Below are 24,138 nucleotides of genomic sequence, written 5' to 3'. Positions count from 1 at the left end.
TTGTACCCAGGGCCCAGAATTTGGTGCGACACCGCTGGTTATGGTCCCAGTCTCAAGAGATAGGAATGGTATAAAAGAAATGGGGGGTCCGTGGGCCTCGACATGAAAAAGTTTTGAGAACCACCGGTCTGGTTTTGTCACGAGACAGAGGGAATGTCTTTACTCGTTCGACCGTCCACTTGTCGATGGTAAAACCTGACACTCCCTCCAGGCTCCAGGGTGGTGGTGATGGACAGGGACGTGTAGAGAATGTTAGAGAGGCAGGGTCTGACATTTCCAAAAGGGCCTCTTGGTGGAAATATGGAAAAAAATATTTTCATGGTCTGAAGAGGGCACTTATTACAGTGCGGGTAAAAGGGCAGGGGCTCAAGCCCCCTTTGATGTCTATGTGTGCACGTGCCTGGTGGTGGACACGTCTTTTTTGCGTGGGGGTTTTTCTTGTTGTCATTTTATCCGCTCTGGCTGTCCCGGACAGGCTCCAGCACCAGCACCTTACACTCCCTCTTGGCGATCTTGTCCAAGGAGAGGACGGGCCTGTCAGGGGGCAGGTAGAGCGCCCGGCCCACCGGGGAGCCCACCGGAGGCGTGATGGCCCGCCGCTCCATCACACTACCCGTCCTGTGTGGCAAGAAACACTCAGTTAAAGAGCCTGTTAACAGGAAGTAGGCCAATAAAAAAGAAGTAGGTGTATAAGCAGTGTTATGTATTAAAATGTTGTCAGACCACAGAATATGTTATAAACCATACAGTCAAATTAAAATGATATATATTTTTTCTTAAATAAATGTCCTACATAATCATACAATGGGGGGTGACACAAAAGCATCAAAAGCAGCAGATTTACAAGCTCGAAGTTTTTGGACATATCATCACTAGGGATGCCCCGATCACGTTTTTTTTGCTCCCGATCCGATACAGATCAAATATTATTGCTTCCGATTCGATCCCGATCTTTCCCGATCCGATCTTTTGGCAAGGCATTAAGAAAAAAAGAAAAATAATAATAAATAATAATTTAAAAAAAAGTTGTCCTTATTCTATTCATTCTATCACTTAGTGCAGCATTGAATCAACAAATTAAAAACAAAGTAGTGTACCACAAAATAACCATTCAAACTAAATACAATTAAGAGCAGAATAGTGCAATAAGAACATAATTCTATTCCTTTTTTTTTACAAAACGAAACAAAACTAAATATTACATTTAAATATCCTTTGTTGAACAAACTAAAATATGTCTAAAACCTCAGTAGATGTCCTCTCAGTAAACTTCTTCTGAGATTTCCTTTGCCGGTCACACACCACAGTACTATGGCATATATAACTCTCCAGCCACGCATCACACGTTGTATGCTGTGTGCGTGTCAGTGTGTGCGTGTGAGTGAGAGAGGGGGATCGAGAGAGGGGAAGAGAAAGGAGCCAGGAGAGATAGAGAGATACATTATGGATTACACATAGGCTACACACCTTTCTATCCTCTTCTTTTTTTGGGAAACAAAACAGCAAGAAGGCATATACAAACATTTAGCCTCATGCCCTTCCAGAAATCACTTAACAAGATTCAGCCTCACTCTAACGCTGCATTCCTTCCACACAGCTGTGGGCCAATCAGCCATTAATGAGAGAGAGGGGGGGAGCAGAGTGTAGGCTGGAGCAGAGAATTTTTTTTGAAACTCAATTGTAACTTATCACCTCAACAAAGTGGATTTATCCAGTGGATTTATGCTTGCTGTCTCTACAAAATGTGAGCAATTGTTGCTGTCTCTACAACGTGAGCAATTGCACACACACACACACACACACACACACACACACACACACACACACACACACACACACACACACACACACACACACACACACACACACACACACACACACACAGAGAGAGAGAGAGAGAGAGAGAGAGAGAGACACTTGTGGCCAGGCAGGCACTGCAGGCTCACAGCTCACAGCTGAGCTGACAGAAATGGAGCATACATGCAGTTCAAAGTCAGACCTAACTCTATGGTTCTGCGCAATTGACGAACGGGTCATGTTTGTTTTGTAATGTAAATGAAATTAAAAAAAATCAAAAAAAAAAAAAAAAAAAAATCCGATATCGGCGGCCGATCCGATTGCGCAATCGGGATCGGGCATCACTAAATCATCACTGTCGGACAGAAACCTTGTATCTCCAAGTTTTACATTTTCCCTGCTTCGTCATACAAGACTGTCGCACACAACTAGTGAACATAGCAGATCTACAAGCACACAACGCCTCGTGTTGCTTGTAGATTTTCACGGCTTTGCGGCTATTTTCACTCTTTTAAATCATTTTCATACAAAACAAATGGCTATGGACTTAACAAGGTTTCCACCCTACAACAACGATATGAGGTAACCCAACAGAGATAACGAATGTTGTGTTTTGGGGTGTATACTGTACCTCATGAGGTGGGACCTGGAGGGCTGCTGGTGGGAGAAGCTCTGGGAGCGTCCCAGACTCTGTCTGTCCAGCAGCTCCCGGACGGCAGGGCTGGACGGGCTGCTCTTGCGGGACAGGCTGAGGGGACGGGCGTCCGCCGGGGCGCTGGACATGGACGCCGTGAACTGCAGCTTCAGCTTCATGTGTTGACTCAGCTGCGCTCGGGAAAGACCAGACCACAGACAAGCCACAGGTTTGAGGGGAAAGATCAGCCTGGACATTGTGCTGTGTGTCGTTTGCTGTGCTGTACGTGGATTAAAACTAAAATAAAATCTTTAAAATGTGTATGACCGAGTCCTATTATGACATGTGTGAAACAGTGTGAAAGGAGTCCTCCACACAAGCACTGTTTCCTAAGAGGCCGACAATGGGGCTGTTAAGTATGACATCATTTTCTAGGCAGAAGAGAATTTCTGCCCCCAGTTTCCGTGAATCTTTTTACTATTTACAGATTTTTCTTCTCTTTGTTGTTGAAAGGAAAGTGTTAGAATTATACTTTAGTCGTTATTTTTGTCTCGGATCTGTTGAAATAGCGAGGGACAGAAAATGCTCTGGGGGCAGAGTTCTCCAGGAGATAGAGCCTGATAGAGGACTCAACACTAGGGCAATCGCTAGAGGGGACTGCGAAGTGCCGTACCGGACAACCGCTTTTGGTAAAAACACCCTTTCAGTCCAGGGCTGTTCAATCTGGAATGACCTACCTCTAGCAATGAGAGATTGCTTGTCATTTCCATCCTTTAAGTACAATCTAAAAAAAACGGTTAGTTGACAATCAAACCTGTGACCATGTCTTAATAGTTTAGTGCTTGTATGTATGTTTTTAATGCTTTCTCTCCTAATTTAGGTTCTGTTTGTTGGTATGTGTTGTGGGGACTGCGGATGAAATTTAGCATTCTTGCCAAGTCCGGTGTATTTACATTGCATTTGTCTAGTGTTCATTAATATGCATTGTCCCGTCGAAATAAACAAATAAAGTAAAGTAAAGTACTGTAAAGGAGAGACAGACAGTAGGATATCTCAGATGGAGACATTGTAGGAGAGGCAGACAGTAGGATATCTCAAAGGGAGACAGTGTAGGAGGGACAGACAACAAAAGTCGTGAAAATGTTTGCAAATCTTTGAAAATATGTTTTTTTAAAGCTAACATTACTACAATCTTTTTTTCTGGAGGGTCCCTGATACATAATATTTCAAGACGGTAGTCCACGGCCAAATACATATAATTCTAGGGGTCCTCGACATGAAAAGGTTTGAGCATCACTGACATATAGAAACATGCGTTTTTTTTTTTTTAAACGCATGATTTAGAAGACATTTATAGAATCGGGTCAAAAACATTCAAAGACTCGCACTTCACGATTTTCCAAAAAATAGCAGATCTACAAGCTCACAGCGCGGCACTCGCTGCCGCGCTGTGAGCTTGTAGACCTGCTATTTTTTTAAATAGTTGAAGCATAAACTAACGGTTAAAGTAATAACGTGTAATAAGGTAAACAGATGGAGGTCTTCTGGCGGTGAGGACATATGCCACACATCATAAAACGCTGTTAACATCCACCCACACATGTGATGTGAAGTTGAACATGCTCTCTGGCTCCGGCTCTGCACAGCTTCTTCTGCAGAGACCATATCCCCATAAAAGCCAGTGTTGCATGCATGTACGCACATAGGTTTCGTACAGTACATACTGTACTGTATGTACTATGCGACAGTTCACAACCCCATGTATCGCATGTGCTGTGTGTTGTAGCTGCAACACAGGCTTGCTTGCCTGTACAGTACAACAGTTTTATACATACTATATCCAGGGGTCTGCAACAGGGGGTCCGGGACTCCTAGGGAGCTGTCAGAGTTGGTACAGGGGGGCTGACAAATCTTTGGTTGATAATTTGCACTAAAACCAAATGCTGTTTTGCCTAGGTCGGTGTAGGCTATGGGGACCGATAGTGGAATGTGGGAACGAGTGTGGTGAAAAAGGATTTGGAATTAATAAGGAGGAGATGTAAGATGGAGATTTTTTTAATAAGGCTTTATAGATGTACAGTAAATGAACCAGTGGAGGTCTCGCCTCATAGAGAGAGAGGGCCGGCCGAATGTTGTATATAGGGTGCAATGATGGGTATTGTATGCTGCCCTACAAACGCAGAGTGCAGTAACTACGTACAAGAATTTCACTGAAAAGTGTTACAGCTAATCAGCCAAATGAGACATATAATTGATATTACACTGATTGTATATTTGTTCTTGAGCTAATTGTTCATCCCCCAATATCATGAAGACTAATTTGACTTTTGGGCAACACAAATAAGTCGGTGTGTCCGAAAACGTAGTTACTGCACTCTGCCTTTGTAGGGCAGTATGGGTCACCTGTGATAAAACTGAGAAGCAGAGTGATAGATGGCACCACCCTACCACCACCCTTGGGTGGTGGTAGCAGCATGTCTGTGTATATGATGTCCCCATAATCAAAAACCGAGAGTAGGACAGGCTCTACAATTCTCTTTCTACAGAATAAGGGGAAACAAGATTTATGTCTGTAGAGTAGACCTAGTTTTGCTCGTAGCGTTTTGATCAGGTTCTCAATATGGAACTTGAAGGAACATTTTTCATCTATCCATATGCCAAGGTACCGTATTTATAATAAGATACTTTGAACTATGGTGGACCGGGCCTTCTGCTCAGCTGCTCCTCGACTGAGGAATGCCCTCCCTGACCACCTGAGAGCACCACAGTCCCTTGATGTTTTTAAAGGGGGACTAAAGCCTTTTCTTTTTCACAAGGCTTTTGTATAGACAGACTTATGGATGCCTTATGTGTTTTTAAACCCTTTCTTAGCTGTGTATTAGGTGACCACTGTTCTGAATTTATTAATTTCTTTGTTTTTAGTCTATTTTGATTCTTCCAGTTTTCCTTTTAACGCAGGGGTCTTCAACGTATTCAGGCCAAGGACCCCTTAGTTGAGAGAGAGATGAAGCAGGGACCCCCACGACCTGTTTATAGATTCCTTATAGTTTCATTGTTTGACAGCACAATCATCAGTGTATTTTGCATTCATGTCAATTTGTGTTTTCAGATATTTAACCACTTGAAACGTCAATACTTAATTAAACTTGACCTTCCACTAAGTACTTAGTCTGCTCTTTTTCCCCTCTACACTAAAGCGCTTTGCCGAAAATAGCCGATCTACAAGCTCACAACGCCTCGCACTGCGAGCTTGTAGATCTGCTATTTTTGGCAAAAGTTCTCACAATATTGACACTAGGGTTTAAGTGGTTAATATAAAAAAGGAGAAAAAAGGTTTCTATCACACAAAGAGTTGAAGGACCCCCTGTAGTAACACTGAGGACCCCCTAGGCGTCCCGGACCGCCTGTAGAAGACCCCTGTTTTAATGTAAAACTTTGAGATTTGCTTCAAACATAAAGTGCCTTTCACAACAGTGCGTACCTCAAACAGGCCGGCCTTGAGTATCTGGAAGGCCACGGTGAAGGACAGGGTGCTGCCCTTCCTACACTGGCCCAGGTTGTTGAGGGGAGACTGGCACACCACCGCCCCCACGCCGGCCTCCTCCACACGACCCCCACGACCTGAAACAAAAGAAAAAGAATCAGAGTGAGTTTTATTTGTCCCAGGTTTGATTGGGGGATTTATAAGCAGTGGCGTCAGTTCAGCAAAAGCTAGGGTATGGCAAAGATGGGTGTCTTCATGGTGTGCGCAAAAAAAATCATGTTTTGTCCGTTTTTTACCTGGGTTTCTACGGTTTCTTGGGCTGGATTGGTTGTTCAAGTGCAGCTAAACTTGGCATGTTAGTAAACGTGCCATAATTAACAATAATGCATTGCACCTGTGCAGCTGACCTGCGGAGCCTGGGAATATACCATTTTGTCAAGATGGGGAGAATACAAGTGTGGAGAATATAATTATAATACCTTGTTAAAGTGACCATTTTGTTAAATTTTGCATTTGTAGTTATCTTACTGTAATTTAACAACAACTAGAAAAGAAAATTTCTAAGAAATTTTAAGTGTGCCTGCAGCTCGCTAAGTCTGTGCAACCTTGTGTAGCGGTTGGTGTTAGTGTTTCGTTTTGAGAGGGTTTTGCGCGTTTATGGTGCCCCCTATGGGTCGAAGTGGAAATGCTTTTGGGTATATGTTCAGTATAGCGCCCCCCACTTGTGGTTAAAATTTGGTGTTGACTGGATGTTTCGTTTGTGATTTATGGCTACTTCTTACAAAACGGGCTCCTCCCGCTAACTTTGGAACCCTGTTACGGAAGAACGGTATGGACTATCAAAATATCGTTTAAATATGTTTATCGCATGAGTCCATAGATCGTGTGTATCGATTTTTGTGAAATTTGGAGAAAATATGTAGGAAAAGGAGCAAAAAGTGTGTTTTGAAGAAAATTCAAAATTGCGGAAAATCTATCCTGACGCAAATGGGCGTGGCCTATATGAGGAGATGCGTCATGACCCAAGGAATCCAGGGAAAAAGGAATTTTAATTTTCCGACCCACAGTTCAAGAGTTACAAGCTGAAAGGTAAAGTGGACTGTTATAGCGCCACCATGAGGCCAACTGACGAAATTATTTTTTATTTAATCCTTGATATCATTATAAATCTCCTCTCCAAGTTTTGAAACTGTAGCCCCTATGGTTTGCAAGAAAAAAAATATTGAATGTGAGTTTTTGCGATTCCCATTATAAGTCAATGGGTAAAATTAATTCACTAATAAATTAATATCAATTAAACGATACAACTTTTCTCTTAGAAAAGTAATAGCACCCCATTCCCGGCCGAGCCGCACGTTTTGATGTATATATTGCGGCGGTGGCGTAAATCGTTCGGCAGTTATTACGTGCCGAAATTTGCAAGAACATTAATTACTTACTTACTTAAGTATGGCGGATTACAATAAGTGTTTTGCCATTGCATGGCAGGCACACTTAATTACCAGAACAGATAGACAACGAAAGATTCATGGATTTATATTTAAAAGTAACTTTTATTTTCCCCCCTGGACCCAGGGTATGGCAGCTACATACCCCTGCCATACCCAATTGACGCCCTTGATTAGAAGTATTGCATAGAAAAAGTTTCATGACAGTACAGTTCATTGATACACGGTCAACTAAAAGGAAACTCAGGTAAGACAAGCGTACTTCCGTTGAGATCCTTCTCTTTAACTCATATAACATTGAATGACAGACGAATAGAACACAGTGCTATGCAGTAGATATCTTCACAAAAAAAGGAAGAAAAAACAGTGCAAAAAGTATTTACAATAGGGGAGGTTACTTTTACTACAGATTATGCTCTAAAAGTGTGAACAACATATTTTTCATTTCACTGCATCTTTAAGGCAGTGGTTCCCAACCTGTGGGTCGGGACCCCCAGGGGGGTCCCCAAATTATTTTGGGGGGTCCCCAGATGATTAACTTAATGTGCAACATTGTTATCTCACTCAACAGTAAAGAAACCAGCATAAAGTTTAAGTGTATAGAGGTTATCTGCACATTTCTAAAGTGGCAATTTTTAAGGACTTTTTAATTCCTCTAAAATGACAACTTAATCATTGGCCAAATTGTCAAATATTAGAGGTAGAAACTGTGAAAATAGACGATCTACATGTACACACGTTGCGAGGCGTTGTGAGCATGCAGATCTGTTATTTTCACAATAGAACCGTATTATCCAAAATGTAATGCCTCATCTCTTAATGCTTGTCAGGGAGGATCCCAACCCTATCTAGAAGCTGCCCGTAAAAACAATTAAATGATTCACAGTCTGATGCGTTTTGGACGTGGGGGAATGAAGGGGGCCAGATGAGGGAAATAAAACGATGACAGTGATTTGAGATGATATGTTGGAGAGAGAGGAGGGGGATTCAGAATGATGTAAGTAAGGGGTGGGACTGCTCCACACCAGACATGCAGATAACTGCAGGCACGTGCACACATAGACATCAAAGGGGGCTTGAGCCCCTGCCCTTTTATCCGTCAGTAGAAAGTGCCCTCTCCAGACCATGAATGCAGTTTTTACTATGGTGAAATAAATGCAAATGCCCTCTTTCCATGCCATACCTGAAGGCAGCATTCGAGAGAATTGCCTTGTCCAAACTCTCCTGAACTTGAATGCAACGTCTAATGTTGAAAGAATTGCCCTCACTGTGTAGAAATCCACAGACATAAAAAGGTAGACGCCTCTTCCGGCTCTCTGGTACCCGTCTCGCCTTGGTGGGCATTTTTGATTGACAGGCTTGGAATTCTTCTGTGTGCGTAAGGTCGGTGGGCAGGTTTGAATGGAAAAGTCCCGGAAAAGACGCATTGTGATTGGCCAGTAGTGTTTTTGAGTGGCAGCCTGCCCTCGACACTTCCTCTTTTGAGCCCACCAAGGCGAGACGGGTCGCTCCAATCAACTGCAGTGGGTGGACGAGGTATCTAGCTTTTTATATCTGTGGTAGAAATCCATGCCGTTACGCCACATCTCCAGTATTGCCTTGTTTATGCTTAGTTTTGTGTGGTATGAAGTACTGAAAATAGCCGACCTCCAAGCTCACAACTCACACAATTGAATTCTGCAATGAATCTCTGTATTAACGATTGAACAGGATTTTTTACAAGGCTCCTTAATCGTGGAGACATTGTATCGTCTCAACGATAATTATCACCATATCGCCCACCCCTAGGTTGAGCACCACTGATATACAGCATGCCATGGCCAGAACAGGGACGCTAGGGTTCATGTGGTTAAAGAGACTCATTGTGAAGCGAGCAGGACAACAGAGAATACACAAAATGCTTTCTCTGCCAAGTCATTGTTGTTTTTTTATGCATCTTTTATCCACAAGTTTCCCAACAAGCTTACTGGGGGGTGAGGGGGTGTGTTAATGTGGGCTTCACTTCCTCCACACAGCTGTTTCAAATCACTTAACAAAGCACCAAGTAATCACCATGCAGAGATTCAGGTGCCACAGGCTCACAGCAGCAACAGCAACCAGTCAGAATGAACAAAGATGTTTAATATAACAAGATAGGGAATACTGGTTGGAGCCACTAGAGTGCGACATACTACACAAAGCCCACAAATAGCCTCCTAACCCCCTCGGCTCCACTGCAAGCGTTGCGTCAACAGCAACGCTGGGAACACTCGGTTTTAATCAATGAAGGGTGCTCCACTGCCGACGGCAACGGCAACGTCGGATGCTCCGGTGACGGCGCCCAAAGTCAAAAATCGCCCCGGTTCAATTTTGTGACGCCGTCCACAACGTCCAGTCATGTATAAAATATGATTAAATGCATTGTATATTTAAATGTAGCCTATATACGTGCTATTCTAATGTTGGCTATCCATTCACGTCATTCACAAGGGATGACTAGATGTCCCAAAAATCCTAGCATATTATTTTTATGTAATTACAGTGGTGTTCTATTATGTAGGAACACAACAGGCTGGGAAACAACTCCTTTCTCATTTCTTCCTCCTAAAACAGGTCAGCAGTGAGTGACTGAGTCTGAAGTTCTCGGAACACTAAAGCCAGATTTTTATACATTGTCGTGGTGGTGCTGGTGCACCGAAAATAGCCGATCTACAAGCTCACAAAAAAGCATGTCCTGACTGCATGCAACGTGTTGTGAGCTTGTAGATCTGCTACTTTTTTTTAGCACTTTACACAGCATAAATGATAAATTAGGCATAACTTTACAGTTGATAATGCTAATATCCTCATCTGATCTTTGATTGAAATATCAACAAAGTCACGTTCAGTGCCCTCTCCAGACCATAAAAGCAGTTTTTACTATTTTGAAAGAAATGCAAACGCCCTCTTTCCATGCTGTACCTGAAGGCAGCATTGAAGAGAATTGCCTTGTCCAAACTCTCCTGAACTTGAATGCAGCGTCTTATGTTGAAAGAATTGCCCTCTCTGTGTAGAAATTCATGCTGTACGTATCTCCAGTATTCACTTATGCTTAGTTCAGTGTGGTGTCAAGCACCGAAACATATATAGCAGACCTCCAAGCTCACAACACGTCACAGCGCTTGTAGGTCTGCTATTTTAGATTTTTTCTACCAAAAGGCCCTTTTAGAAATGTCAGACTCTGCCTCTCTAACATTCTCTGCACGTCCCTGCACAAGAGACATGTGTATAGAGAGTCATTCAGAGCTGTTATCTGCTGCTTTCTCCTGGCTCACAACAATAAACTGAACAACATAGTCAACATCTGTCCTTGGACGATCAGAGAAACAAACAGACGGCACTGTGTTCTTTCTGTTGGCAATAGGGGTGTAACGATGTAGTAACTGAATTGAAAAATCATTTTTAATTTGCAATGATCTACTATATCGTTTGCAAAAGCTAAATATCGTACCGTTTTGGCTTTATATCGTATCGTTTCAACACGCGGTAATCGGTATCGAATCGTTTTGCCATGAAAATAATTGATTGTATGTAAACTAAGTATCTGTGCCTTGTATTTGTAAATTTTAAGAAGGAAAATTAAAAAGAGGGGTCTAATTACAATTTTCATTCCATATAGCTATCTTGGTCTATCGAAAAATGTGTGTAATCTCTGTGTTCATGTCAAGGTCATTTTTGTCCATATGTGTGTGAAATATTATGTTCACAGCATTTACTTCCATAATAATATATTTTTTACACGTTTTATACAGATTTCATTGCTTTGCTAAATAGTTACTGTATTGATTTTAAATCATTGAATTGAATCGTATCGTATCGCCATGAATGAACCAATATCGTCCATGTATCGTATCGTTAACCATGTATCGTGATGCGTATCGTATCGCTGTTAACATGTATCGTTACACCCCTAGTTGGTAACAAATACTCTCCGTTTTTTAGCAACTATAAAAATATGGTGATTTTCAGAGAAGTATTCTCTTGTCTTGAATGTACTACCCCTAGTTGGTAACAAATACTCTCCGTTTTTTAGCAACTATAAAAATATGGTGATTTTCAGAGAAGTATTCTCTTGTCTTGAATGTACTGTATGTACTGCTGCAAGCATTTTGTCTTCTTCTGGACACGCAGGCGTTTCTTCTCTATTGCCGTCAGTGTGTGATTACATTTTATCTGCTTGTAAAAACGGACTGCCGTTCTTTAAATGTTAATCTCCTCTGCGATACGACTTTTTAAAAGCTCTGTGTGTTCATTTCTTCAGTTAGTTCACCTCGTTTCCCCCTCGTTGCTCGAGGATGTTTAAGGTAATTTTATTCCGCATTAGCTCTTTAGGTACTTTGTTGCCGTTTCTGCAAATTGTAACTTTTTATGCCCTTCTTTATCATTCTAGTCCAAAAATGCACATCTACAAGCTCAAAACACGAAACGTTGTGGCATGTTTTGAGCTTGCAGATCTGCTATTTTCTTATGTATTAAATACATAAGAAAATAATTCAAATTTTGAATCCTGAAGAGTAACGGTTTTGGACATGCGGCGTGCAGTGGCGTCAGTTCAGAAAAAGGTAAGTTATGGCAACATGACTGGTGTCTTGCACGCGCGCCTTCGCGCGCTTGCAAGACACCAGTCATGTTGCCATACCTTAGCAACAGGCACGATGAAAAGTACATTTTTATTATTTCCCCCTGTAGCTGCATACCCGCCATACCCAATTGACGCCCCTGGCGGCGTGAGGTTTCCATCCGACAGAGATGACTTACTTACTTTTTTTGTTTGTTTATGTTGCTGTGCTTCTCTTTTATACTCTGTTCCAAACTAATTGCCCCTCGTGGGATTAATGAGGTAGTTGTTAGTGTCTTACTCTTAACATTTCACAGTAATGCCAGTCTGTGAATCTACATTTTAAGGTGGTTTAAGGCAGTGGTTCTCCCTCAAGTTATTTTGGGGGGTCGCCAGATGATTAACTTTTACTTTAGTTTTCCTCACTCAAAAGTAAACAAACCTTACAGTTTAAGTGTATAGCGGGTAGGGGTGTGAAAGAATATTCTTTATTCGAATATTCGTTCGAATGTTAACAATAAAAGAATATTCGAAAGTAAAATCTTGAGCTTCGAATTAATTTATATTTAATTAAAAAAAATCTACCGCACTTCTCGCGAGATTCTGGGCGCATGGAACGTTAAAAGGTCCCTGGTCTCGCAAGGCAGAAGTCTCCATTAGCTGCTGCAAAAGTGGGCTGATCTACAAGTCCACAATGCGTCGCTGATCCAATACGCTGTGGGCTTGTACATTAAGGGTGCCTATTTAGCAACACCGTCATACGGCGAAGAATAAACCTCCAGCTGCTTAACTTTCCATTCACACTGTCACTGCATGGCCGTCGTCCGCTCCGCGCAGGGGAGGGGAGCTCTCTCCATTCCGACGGTGGAGAGATGCACTCGCCTTGCAGTGCTTTTAAACTTGATTCAGAATGATTAACGAGTCTATCTGAAACGGGCGACGCATTTGGTAGTGACGGGAAGCCGGACAACGAGACTTCTCCACCGAAAAACACAAAGCATGGATTTCTTCTCTCACGAGTTATTCTCCCCGCACGCAGCCACGGTAAAACTCCCTCCGTCACACTCTTGTAGAAGTTGTAGACTACCTAATTTGGTTCAAACCAAAACATACTCCATTGGTGTGATTATAATTGCTCGTTTCATGTCGTGGCTGTTCCAACCATAGAGTATATATAAAAGGTTCCAACTCCATCACAGGCTGCTGCTGTGAGTGTGACGCTTCGCAACAACGATGCTATGCTGGCAGCTGCGTGCACACAGACATCAAACGGGGCTTGAGCCCCTGCCCTTTTAAGAGAGAATTGTCCGCCAAAATGCCCTTTTAGAAATGTCAGCCCCTGCCTCTCTTAACATTCTTTGCACGGCACGTCCCTGACCAACGCGGACCTGGCTGCACGACCGCGACTGTCTCTACAGTTTACAGTTTAGGCATTTTAGCAGATGCTTTTAATCCAAAGCGATTTACAATAAGCAGATAACACATCACAATAATAAACACGTTAATATGTCAGTACACCAACAGCAATATAACAATGCAAATAAAATAAATAATTAAAGAAAAAGGTTTCTTAAAAAAAAAACAAAAAAAAAAGATTAGAATAAACAGCTTCGAATTGCGAATGCTTCGAATTATTCGATATTTTCGAATATTCGAATTTATTCGAATCAACGGTGGATTTTCGGCCGAATATTCGAATGCTATTTTTGGCACATTTTCACAGCCCTAATAGCGGGTATCTGCACTTTTCTAAAGTGACAAAGTAAGGACGCCTCGCGTTTGCGAGGCGTTGTGAGCATGTAGATTGGCTATTTTCCCCTATAGAACCGTGTTAAACAAAATGTAATACCTCAATGCCTTAGTGCTCGTCAGGGTGGGGGGGTCCCCAGTTCAAATATGATTATTTTGGGGGTCTCTAGAGCAACTTGTGACAGTAGCTACAACTTATAACCGAAAAATCTGTATAATAGCGCTAAAGTTTTAAATAGTTATATATAAATATTAGGGCTGGGACTTTAACTGATTAATTGCGATTAATTAATTACAGAAAATTAACGCGATTCAAAAAATTAACGCATTTTAATCGCACTTTTGCACCACAGAACCTTCAGTTTCGGGCATACCGATCATATAGCGATGCACCAACCAAGAAGAGCCAACAAACGCAAAGGGAGAAGTAGCCGATCAGAGCCCAAGAAGAGCCAACAAACGCAAAGGGAGAAGTAGCCGATCAGAGCGCTTTGGTTGGCCCAGTGGATGCGAAATTTAGATTTAAAAAAACTCAGTCGTTGATTCACTCATACAACAAAATGTGTTTTACTTGAAAAAAATGCTTCTCCGGTCAAATATCGATGTGCGATTAAAATGCGATTAATTGCGATCAATTAATCACAGAGCCTGTAATTCATGTTCTTTTTAAACTTTCTCCCTGACTATTCAATGAAGCAAAAACACAATTATCAATAGAACATTTGCTAATAATGAATGGACAGTTGCAACACTAGGGTTCGTATGGGACCACCAAATCTGTCAGATACAGTAAAGAAATAAGATGTCAAATGGGGCACGCACGCACGCACGCACACACGCACACACGCACACACACACACACACACACACACACAGAGAACATCTGGTACAGTAGGCGTCCTCACAGCTGTGGGGCCACCCGCGGGTGTCTGATGTCATGTCCCGACAATGTGTGACACCTCACCCAGAACACGTGGACGACGCAGAGACCCCGGCACAATGCGCTACCGCGCCCAGAGAAACCACACATTATGTAATGCTGGATAGAGTTACATGCATACATGTGCATTAAAGCTCTGGTTGGCTCTCTCTGTGTGGATATCGGCAGGGGTGTCGCACCAAATTCTGGGCCCTGGGCACAAGGATCCACTGTGGGCCCCCCCATGAACTGGGAACACATTATTACGCATTCTTGTGTGCTTTAACTATTGAAAAATAGCAGATATACAAGCTCACAGCTGCTGCGAGCTTGTACATCTGCTATTTTTGAAAAATCGTGCAAGTCTTTTTTTTTCTTTTTAACTAAGTTTCTATGTCAGTGGTGCTCAAATCTTTTCATGTGAAGGACCCCCAAAGTGATATGTATTTGGCCACGGACCCCCATCTCAAAATATTTAGTTCCAGGGACCCCTCAGAAGCAACATTTGAGTTACAAATGTTCGCTTAAAAAATACATACGTATATTCAAAGATTGGCACACATTTTTACGACTTTTCAAAAATAGCAGATCTACAAGCTTGCAGCGTGGCACTCGGTAGAGCGCTGCAAGCTTGTAGATCTGCTATTTTTCAATAGTTAAAAGTATAAAATAATGAAGGCCCCTCCATCTTGGGCCCTAGTAACTCAGTCCCACTCCCCCCCCTTGTGACGCCCCTGGATATCGGTTACATACAGGCGGTCGGCAGAGCGCCACTCCCTGTCCGTCTCTCCTCTCCCGCATGTGTACCGCTGTCTCCTTCTTGTTTTGTCCTCGCTAATCAGTGTCGGTGGCGGAAAAAAAAGTACTACTTAAACAAAAGTATCAATACCGCTATGTAGAGCTACTCTGTTAGGAGGAAAAGTCCAGTATTACAAAAATGACTTGAGTAAAACTATTTGTATGAAAATGTACTTAACTCATTCCCCGCCTCCCCCGATAGTCCCGAGAAAATCCCAATGTCGTTCCCCGCCAGGCCCGATAGTCCCGAGAATTTGCTTTTATATAATGTAATGTTTAATTACACTCTCCCCCAGCTCGTGACAAATTTGTATCCTTTTATCTTACAGAGAACCTAAAATATCACACATCAAAGTAAGTGTGTTTGAAAAAAAGACTGTAATAATGTATAAATTGCAATACAAATGCATATAAATCTCCCCATAACCCACAGTGAACTGGCACAGTGACGCATTTTGCGCACACAAGGCTGGCGGAAAAAAAAGAGAAGAAAAAAAAAGTGTGAGAACAGCTGTGTGTGTGTGTGTGTGTGTGTGTGTGTGTGTGTGTGTGTGTGTGTGTGTGTGTGTGTGAACATCTCTTAGCTGGCTGGTGGTCCACGGACCACTGTCTGTTTCAGTGGTCCCCCTGTCCTGATCAGCACAGTGCTATCAGAGTCTCTGATTCAGAGATCTGTCTCTCTCTCTCTCTCTCTCTCTCTCTCTAGATACAAAATAATTATCGCCAATTCGCCATATAAATGCTTCTAAAACATACCTGAGAATGATGATGGTTGATTAGAATCCACAGGTTATAGGCCTAATCCATATATCCAGGCTATAATATATTGTTTTGTAATGGTCCACAAGCAGCCAAGCAGGCCATTGGCGCCAGGCGGTCCTTTGCAAAGGGGGGTCCCTGGTCGGCTTTCTAACAGGGGGTCCGCGGGCCCAACGCTTCGCTCCGCAGAGCAGTGGGAACACGATAATCAACTCTTACAAAATCAATCAATAAAACTGCCCGATTACATAAAGTTCACGACGCGATCCAGTTGAGTCAGAGACAAGTGAAGTGGTCCCTGGAAGGGGGTCCGTCCTCTCATTACCCTGCCTGGTCTCCAGCCAACACTTCTCACGGACCACCACCAAAACTCCCACGCTCCCCCACCACGCTCCTCCCAAAAAGCAAGAGATCAACTAGTGTCGTTACTAACGAGCAAAGACGCAGAGGAGCTGTTTAGCAGGGCAGTGCAGAGGATTTTTTTAGGGGCAGGGGGAGACATTTTTCCAACATGTCCTAGAATGTGAAAATAGCAGATCTACAAGCTCGACTTTGATTGATTGATTGAAGACTTTATTAGAAGTTTGCATAGGAAAAGGTACAGTTTCATGACGGTACAGTTCACTGGTACAAGGTCTACTAAAAGGAGATCCATGAAAAGACTAAGCTTATTTCCACTGGAAACCATTGAAGTATCTCATATAAAATTGAATGACAAGCTCTCAATGTGTCACAGTCTCAGAGCGATGTGTTGAGCTTGTAGAGCTTGTAGATCTGCTATTTTCACATTCTAGGACATGTTAGAAAAAAGACTCATGCCCCCTTTTATGTCTATTTGTGTGTGTGCACCTGTACAGAGCAAAAGACAACCAGCAGACACACAGAGACAGAGAGAAAGCGCCCCCAAGTGGGGGCTCACAGAAATACTCACAGAAATACTGCAATATAGTATGTGAGTTTTTTGGTCAGATATAGCCAATAAAAATATTTTTCTCTGCATTTTTCTAAACAGAAAATTCTAAAAATAAATCCTATTACATAATTACATTAGTACACTTATCTGATAATGCCTGAAGCCATAAAGACACATCTCAAGTGAGTTATCCACTTGAAAACAGATCATTCACAAAAAGGTCAATAACTCCAATTATTTTGAATTTCCACCTGGATTTTGAAAAAACAAGGGGTTTGAAATGGCCAAAACTCTAGATTGCTACATCGTACATACAAAAAAATATTTTTTGGAGAGACTAGAGGATGTCCTCTTTTAATCCATGCACTGTATGACATTTTCGTGCAAACAGGGAATTTAGGAAAAATGTCTAAATATGAAGAAAATGCTTAAACAAAATGGCAGGGGAGCCTACAGTGAATGTTAAAATGGCGGTCAATGTGTTAAGAGTACCAAAAGTAGAAAGTACTCAGTGTGCAGAATGTCCCGCTTCGCAACTTTTCACACGTATAAAAACCTTTTTGAAGATATACGATCTACAAGCTCACAAATAATGCATCGCATCGCGACACATTGCGGCCAAATACATGTTTGAGAACCGCTCATTTAGAAGGCATCGGTAGAATCGGTCTCTGGTCTAGATGGGTTAACTCTCAAATACCTGGAACGCGCCCGAGTCGCGTTAGATTTCAACCACTTTAACCATTATTTTATGCTTTAACTATTGAAAAATAGCAGATATACAAGCTCACAGCGCGGCACCGAGTGCCGCGCTGCGAGCTTGTAGATCTGCTATTTTTGAAAAAAACTTGAAAATGTGTGCAAGTCTTTGAATATCTTTGACCCGATCTTTGACCCGACTTCTAAATCCTTCTTCTAAATCATGTTGTTCTCAAACTTTTTCATGTCAAGGAACCCCAAAATTTGGCCGCGGACCCCCATCTCCAAATATGTTGTTCCAGGGACCACCCGGAAGCAAACATTTGAGTTACAAATGTTCGCTTTTAAATAGATATATTCAAAGACTTGCAAAGAAATATCATGATTTTTCAAAAATAGCAGATCTACAAGCTCGCAGCGCGGCACTCGGTGCCGCGCTGTGAGCTTGTATATCTGCTACTTGTACAATCACAATCTTCCCTTCTCAGGCCAGACGTTCAGATTAAGGCTTTGTTCAGAGTGCAGAAAAAAACAACAACACTAAAACGATTTGTTTCTAAAATCTGATCTGTAGGACTGACTGTGAACAGTGCGGATTTATGTATTCAGGCATCGCCGAAAAAAAGCCGATCTACAAGCATGATAAAATAGAACAAAATCAATGTCTGATTGCAATCTGGAGAGGCCCACAAATTGATTTTTTACAAACCGTGGGAAGTATCCTTTCTTTCTTTTGTTTCCTTTTCTGCTTTTTCCCCCACATGCTATTAAAGGACGACTTCGCCCGTTTTAAATAATTACACTGACGCGTAGCGGAGCAGCCGAATCACCCTGAAGCAGGCAAGTGCACACATACAGTAGACATCAAAGGGGGCTTGAGCCCCTGCCCTTGTGTGTGTGTGTGCGTTATCCTTCTGTAAAAAAATGCCCTCTCCAGACCATGAATGCACTTGAACGTGAATGCAGCATCTTATGTTGAAAGACGCGTTGTGAGCTTGGAGGTCTGCTATTTTCGATATTTTCACCAAAAGGCCCTTTTAGAGATTTCAGCCTCTGCCTCTCTAACATTCTCTGCACGTCCCTTCCCTGAAGGGATTCATTTCTCAATAATGACCAGCGACCCGTCAATTATCCAGTTTATTGCATGGCTACCTAATAAATTAATCGATATTAGTGACCCAAAAGTAACAACTTCGCCTTGGAAAACTTGATAACATTTTCGGTCACTGCATTGTCTATTTCTCGCTTCAAATGTTTTCAAAAACATTCTTGAGAGCAACGTTTAGTTGTAAATGAAAGTGTGTGTTTGTTTACTAGGCTGTCATGTTGGATACAGCAGCTCGTTACTCAGCCCCCCCTGCTTCACTCCCCTGACGCGCTGGGATGTTTTCGGCGTCTTGTGAAGCGGAGGGAGAGTCTTGGTGCACATGTTTACTTAACACTTAAGTTGCAATGATTTTTTCTCTTCAATGTCCCGCGATGCCATGGTCTCCATAGACTTCCATGTAATTTATAGTGCACGGATCGTGCACGCCCATGCCTAGATGATGCACCACGTGTGTGTGTGCACACTGTTCACAGCTTTCAAACAAAAAAATCCGCTTGGAAATCCGTTCAGGCATTCATGATTTATTAGCCATTATGTTTTCTTCAGATGTAAACAAACATGGCTGCCATGTTTGAAAGAATGGGTTGGTATGGGGGTTAAACATGCAATTTCGCGATCGCGATCATGCCGAATACATTTTTTTTTCTTCAAAAACGGCCCAAACTCGGGAAACTTGGGGTTGGCATAGGGGTGGTACCTTTTCAAACTCGGGAAACTCGGGGTTGGCACCAGATGTGTTAAATATGTATCTACCGTTAGTGGGAATCGAACCCGGGCCTTAGTGAACGTACCATGCTGCCCTACCGACTGAGCTAGCGAAACGGCTGACAAACCCCCCTTTTTTGTGTTTTTATCTTTGACAACGTGGATACTAACGCAACGTGGAAACTGCTGCGGTACAGTCCCTTTGAGCCGCATTCGGAAGTGGAAGCAGTCCCCTGGTCTACAATTACTATTCTGTCCATAAGGGCACATAACTCGGTAACGCCGCTGAGTCGGCTCATCCGATGTTCGCACCGGTCGCCGCGGCGACTAGCTCGCTACCGCTCGCACAGCGGCGACTCGGCGAGGCTCATCGGCGGGTGAGACGGCACGCCTCCGTCGTGGATAGTGCCGTGATCAGGAGCGTCGGGTGGCTGGTAAACCCTACATAGTGGTTTCGAAATCCCACTAGGCGAATGACTTTTTTTTTCTTAGACCACTGGGCATACCCGAAACGGGAGGCTCTCTCCATTCCGACATGTCGCCACTCCGAAATTGACTTCTTATTGTCTTATGAGTGGCGACACTCCCATGGGGGTTTGGTTTAGGGTTAGGGTTAGAGATAGGGTTAGTGTCGGAATGGAGACATGTCGGAAAGGAGACATGTCGGAGTGGAGAGATGCACCCACCCGAAGCATCCCCTACTTGAAGCAGTAGGTACTTGACAGGGCGTCAGGTGTCTGACACCTTGGGACTGGAGTGAGAATGTACAATTCAAGCAATGCTGCAGGTGTCGGTTATTGAGCCTATCGGCCATTATCCAGAAATAATCCGAATCAAGCATTCATCCAAACCACGTAATAAATACAAATAATGTAAATACATCAGGTGCTGGTGGCTTTTGGAGCATGTAAACATTTACCAAACACACAATGAGGTACATTTAAAAAACTGTCAATCAAACTGACAATTCATGGTCTCAATCAAAGACTTGTGTTTCATCGTCATCCGAACCAGCCAGTCTAGCCACACACACAAATAAAATAAGTACAAAGTAACCCAGTACGCCCTCAGGGTAAGCTCTGGGCGCTTGGTACGCGAAACCCAGTAGGCCCTCAGGGGAAGCCCCTGTACGGCTGGTGGAGGAATGGAGCTGGCTTTTTATTACTGCTAAGTCCATTAGAAAGTGAGACTGTTACTTTTCAGGATTCAAATTCATCTAGAAAAAGCGCTCCTCGGAGCACAGGTCTCCGCCAGGTCAGGTAGGTTAATGTGGGCCAGCACTGTTGATGGAATTTGAAGAATTGGACGGATCCATCTTGAACACTATAGAGGTAATGTGTACCGGTCTGTGTGATGTTTGGACAAAATCTGTGGGAGTAATATAAAACAAAAAAATCTGCCTCCTGGTGGTGGTATGATATGGCAGTGTCAAAAGAGTTTCTCCACAATCGGATATGATGCATTTTGTTCAAAACAGGCCACTCCTGCAAAATGTAGATGTTAATCTTAACCAATCAGGATGGAATATGAAAAGTGAAACGGATACGTCTTTGATCACATGACCATAGGATCATGTTTACCAATTTGTATGGAATTTTGAGTAATTTGAAGGAGTAATATAAAAAAAATGTTTTACATAAGTTGTCCTCTTGGTGGCGCTATAAAAGGCAGATGTGAAAAATTGCATTACATTTCCCCCGTGTCATAGTTTGTACAGGAACTCAACTCACCCTCGGGGGTCCAGACCAGGCGGACCGCCAGGAAGTCCTGCAGGTTGTTGAGCAGCGTGTACTTGACGCGGAAGTGCTCCTGGGGTCGCACGGAGGCGGGGCAGGCCGCCGTCATCACCAGCCGTGGACAGTCCAAGCGGATGCTGGGCAGGGAGTAGTGGGTGGAGATGTACCTGGGGATGGACAGAATTACATTACATTAAATTACATTTTATTAAGCCATGCTGAACGCAAATCTGTGTCACTTTACATTTGAATCACTTTAACCATTATTTTATGCTTGCCTTTAGCTATTGAAAAATAGCAGATATACAAGCTCGTAGCAAGATCTGCTATTTTTGAATATCTTTGACCCGATTCTATAAATGTCTTCTAAATCCCTCTTCTAAATCAGTGGTTCTCAAGCCTTTTCATGTCAAGGACCCCAAAAATTACATTTTACATGCGGACCAATATCTCAAAATATGTTGTTCCAGGGACCACACAGAAGCAAATATTTGAGTTACAAATGTTCGCTTTTAAAAAGATATACCGGTATTCAAAAAATATATGAAAAAGATATATGAAAAATCGTGATATTTCAAAAATAGCAGAGCTACAAGCTCTGCAGCGTGGCACTCGGTGAGCTTGTATATCTGCTATTTTTCAATAGTTAAAGCATTAAATAATTCTAGGCCTGAATGTTAAAGTCATAAATCATAAGTTATCTCAAGACACTTTACATATGCTACAGAGCAGAGACCAGAGCAGTGACCTCATGGTAGGAGAGGACCCCACCCTGAGCAAGCAATTAAGCGGCAGTGGCAACAAAAAAGCCCCTCTTAATTGAAGTAAACGTTAGGACAGACCCAGGCTCTAGGGTGGGCAGCCACCGGGGGACAATTTAGCAGTAGTGTAAAGTAGCTAACTGTATATTTACTCTGCTACTGTGCTTAAGTGCAATGTTTAGGTGTTTTTACTTGACTCGAAAGTATTATATGTCCAATCTTATGTTTCTTTTACTTCTACTTCACTATGTTACAGAGGCAAACATGACACTTTTACGCGACTCCAATTATTTGAAAACTTTAGTTACTAGTTACATTGCAGATTTTGATTAGTATTACAAATCATTGTCATTCATTCATAGCAGGCTAGCTGCAGTATCTCTCGCAGTCTTCGACATAAAATGCTTCAACATATTTAGAATGAAAGCTATATTAACTCATTTAGTGCCCCTGAAATTAACGGATTATAAAGTCCACGATGCCACCTTCAGGCTGGCATCACCACCGTTATCTTATTTTGAAGGCCAGAAGTGCACACGCGAATCACTTCCGGTCTGACGTCATCGGATCGTGCGCTGGAACCGTTCCGTGTCCACGTGGAGTTGTGTAATGGCCGACCGGGAGCTTTTATAACTGTGTAACATAAGCGAGCATCTGCCTCCATCCTAGCTTCTAAAGTGTAGTTTTGAGATAATGGACATTAAAGATGAGATCCCCCATCCACCTCAATGTTATGGATGGGACTATTTTGTGCTCGTGGAGCCGTGATGATGCGAAATCAGCGATGGATTTCGTCTCCGGACCGCCGGCCATTCTTCTCGGTAATGTACTCGCCGTTACAGTAATAGATTACTTTTCCCGAGATATCCTGTGAATGGCACTACTGTAATAGATTACATTTCGCGAGACATCTCGCGAATGGCACAAAATGAGTTAATATGAATGAATACAGAGGAGGGTGATACCTGGTGAAGGGTAGTTTTGGAGTGGACCACTGCAACACTGCTACCAGAGGAACCTCCAGACCCTGCAGTCACACAAATACAGTACAAATAGAGAGGAATTAAGGGCTGTCTTTTTAACTCTCAAATACCTGGAACGCGCCCGAGTTGCGTTAGATTTTAACCACTTTAACCATTATTTTATGCTTTAACTTTCGAAAAATAGCAGATATACAAGCTCACAGCGTGGCACCGAGTGCCGCGCTGCGAGCTTGTAGATCTGCAATTTTTTGAAGAATCGTGAAAATGAGTGCAAGTCTTTGAATATCTTTGACCCGATCTTTGACCCGACTTCTAAATCCTTCCTCTAAATCAGTGGTTCTCAAACTTTTTCATGTCAAGGACCCCCAAAATAACACGTATTTAGCCACGGACCCCCATCTCAAAATATGTTGTTCCAGGGACCCCCCAGAAGCAAATATTTGAGTTACAAATGCTTTTAAATAGATATATTCAAAGACTTGCAAAGAAAAATCATGATTTGTCAAAAATAGCAGATCTACAAGCTCGCAGCGCGGCACTCGGTGCCGCGCTGTGAGCTTGTATATCTGCTAAATGGGTTAACAAAGCATTATTTTATTTTTAGCTACACTGGTTTTACCTCTAGGCTTTATTCCCTCATGTTTTAAATGTTTCTTTCTGTTTATTAGATCTTTTTATTGTGGCCTGGTGTGATGATTTATTTATTTTTATGCAAATTCTGATTGTAGCACTTGTAAAGTGCATTATGAATAACATTATTGCATTATTGAAGCAAAAATAAAAACAAGTTTGCAGATGCGTTTATTTTCACTGGGCAACACGCTTCCATAGAAGAAAGACATGCAGGGCTATGGCTGTTTTTTACATGATGATTAATTATCAGTCAAATAACTGCGATTAACGATTTAATTGTATTTTTTTTTTTTTTTGACAATTACATTTCTGTTTGGCTTTTAGGCTTTGAAGTTGCACATAGCAGATATGACACATAGCCTAAATATACAAAGAAATCACTGACATATTTGACAACTTTATACTTAATTGGCAGTAACTGAGTTAAAGGAGTAGT

The 24,138-nt window shown here is 42.3% G+C and overlaps 1 protein-coding gene across 1 annotated transcript in view; it reads right to left on the bottom strand.

Moving 5' to 3' along the window:
* Positions 1–449: 449 nt before the first annotated feature.
* The window catches only part of LOC308298111 (trafficking protein particle complex subunit 14-like), a gene marked incomplete at both ends in the record, with an annotated part of 107,333 nt that continues 83,644 nt past the window's right edge, over positions 450–24,138 (bottom strand). The window contains 5 exons of the mRNA XM_080741668.1: positions 450–618; positions 2,429–2,622; positions 5,913–6,052; positions 21,320–21,492; positions 23,052–23,113. Of these exons, the coding sequence (XP_080597794.1) occupies positions 450–618; positions 2,429–2,622; positions 5,913–6,052; positions 21,320–21,492; positions 23,052–23,113 (738 nt within the window). The remainder of the gene's footprint in view (positions 619–2,428; positions 2,623–5,912; positions 6,053–21,319; positions 21,493–23,051; positions 23,114–24,138) is intronic.

Source organism: Nannobrachium achirus, assembly GCF_963921795.1.
Source record: "Nannobrachium achirus genome assembly, chromosome: 14".
NCBI classification, from domain to species: domain Eukaryota; kingdom Metazoa; phylum Chordata; class Actinopteri; order Myctophiformes; family Myctophidae; genus Nannobrachium; species Nannobrachium achirus.
This window is presented reverse-complemented; position numbering and strand designations above follow the sequence as displayed.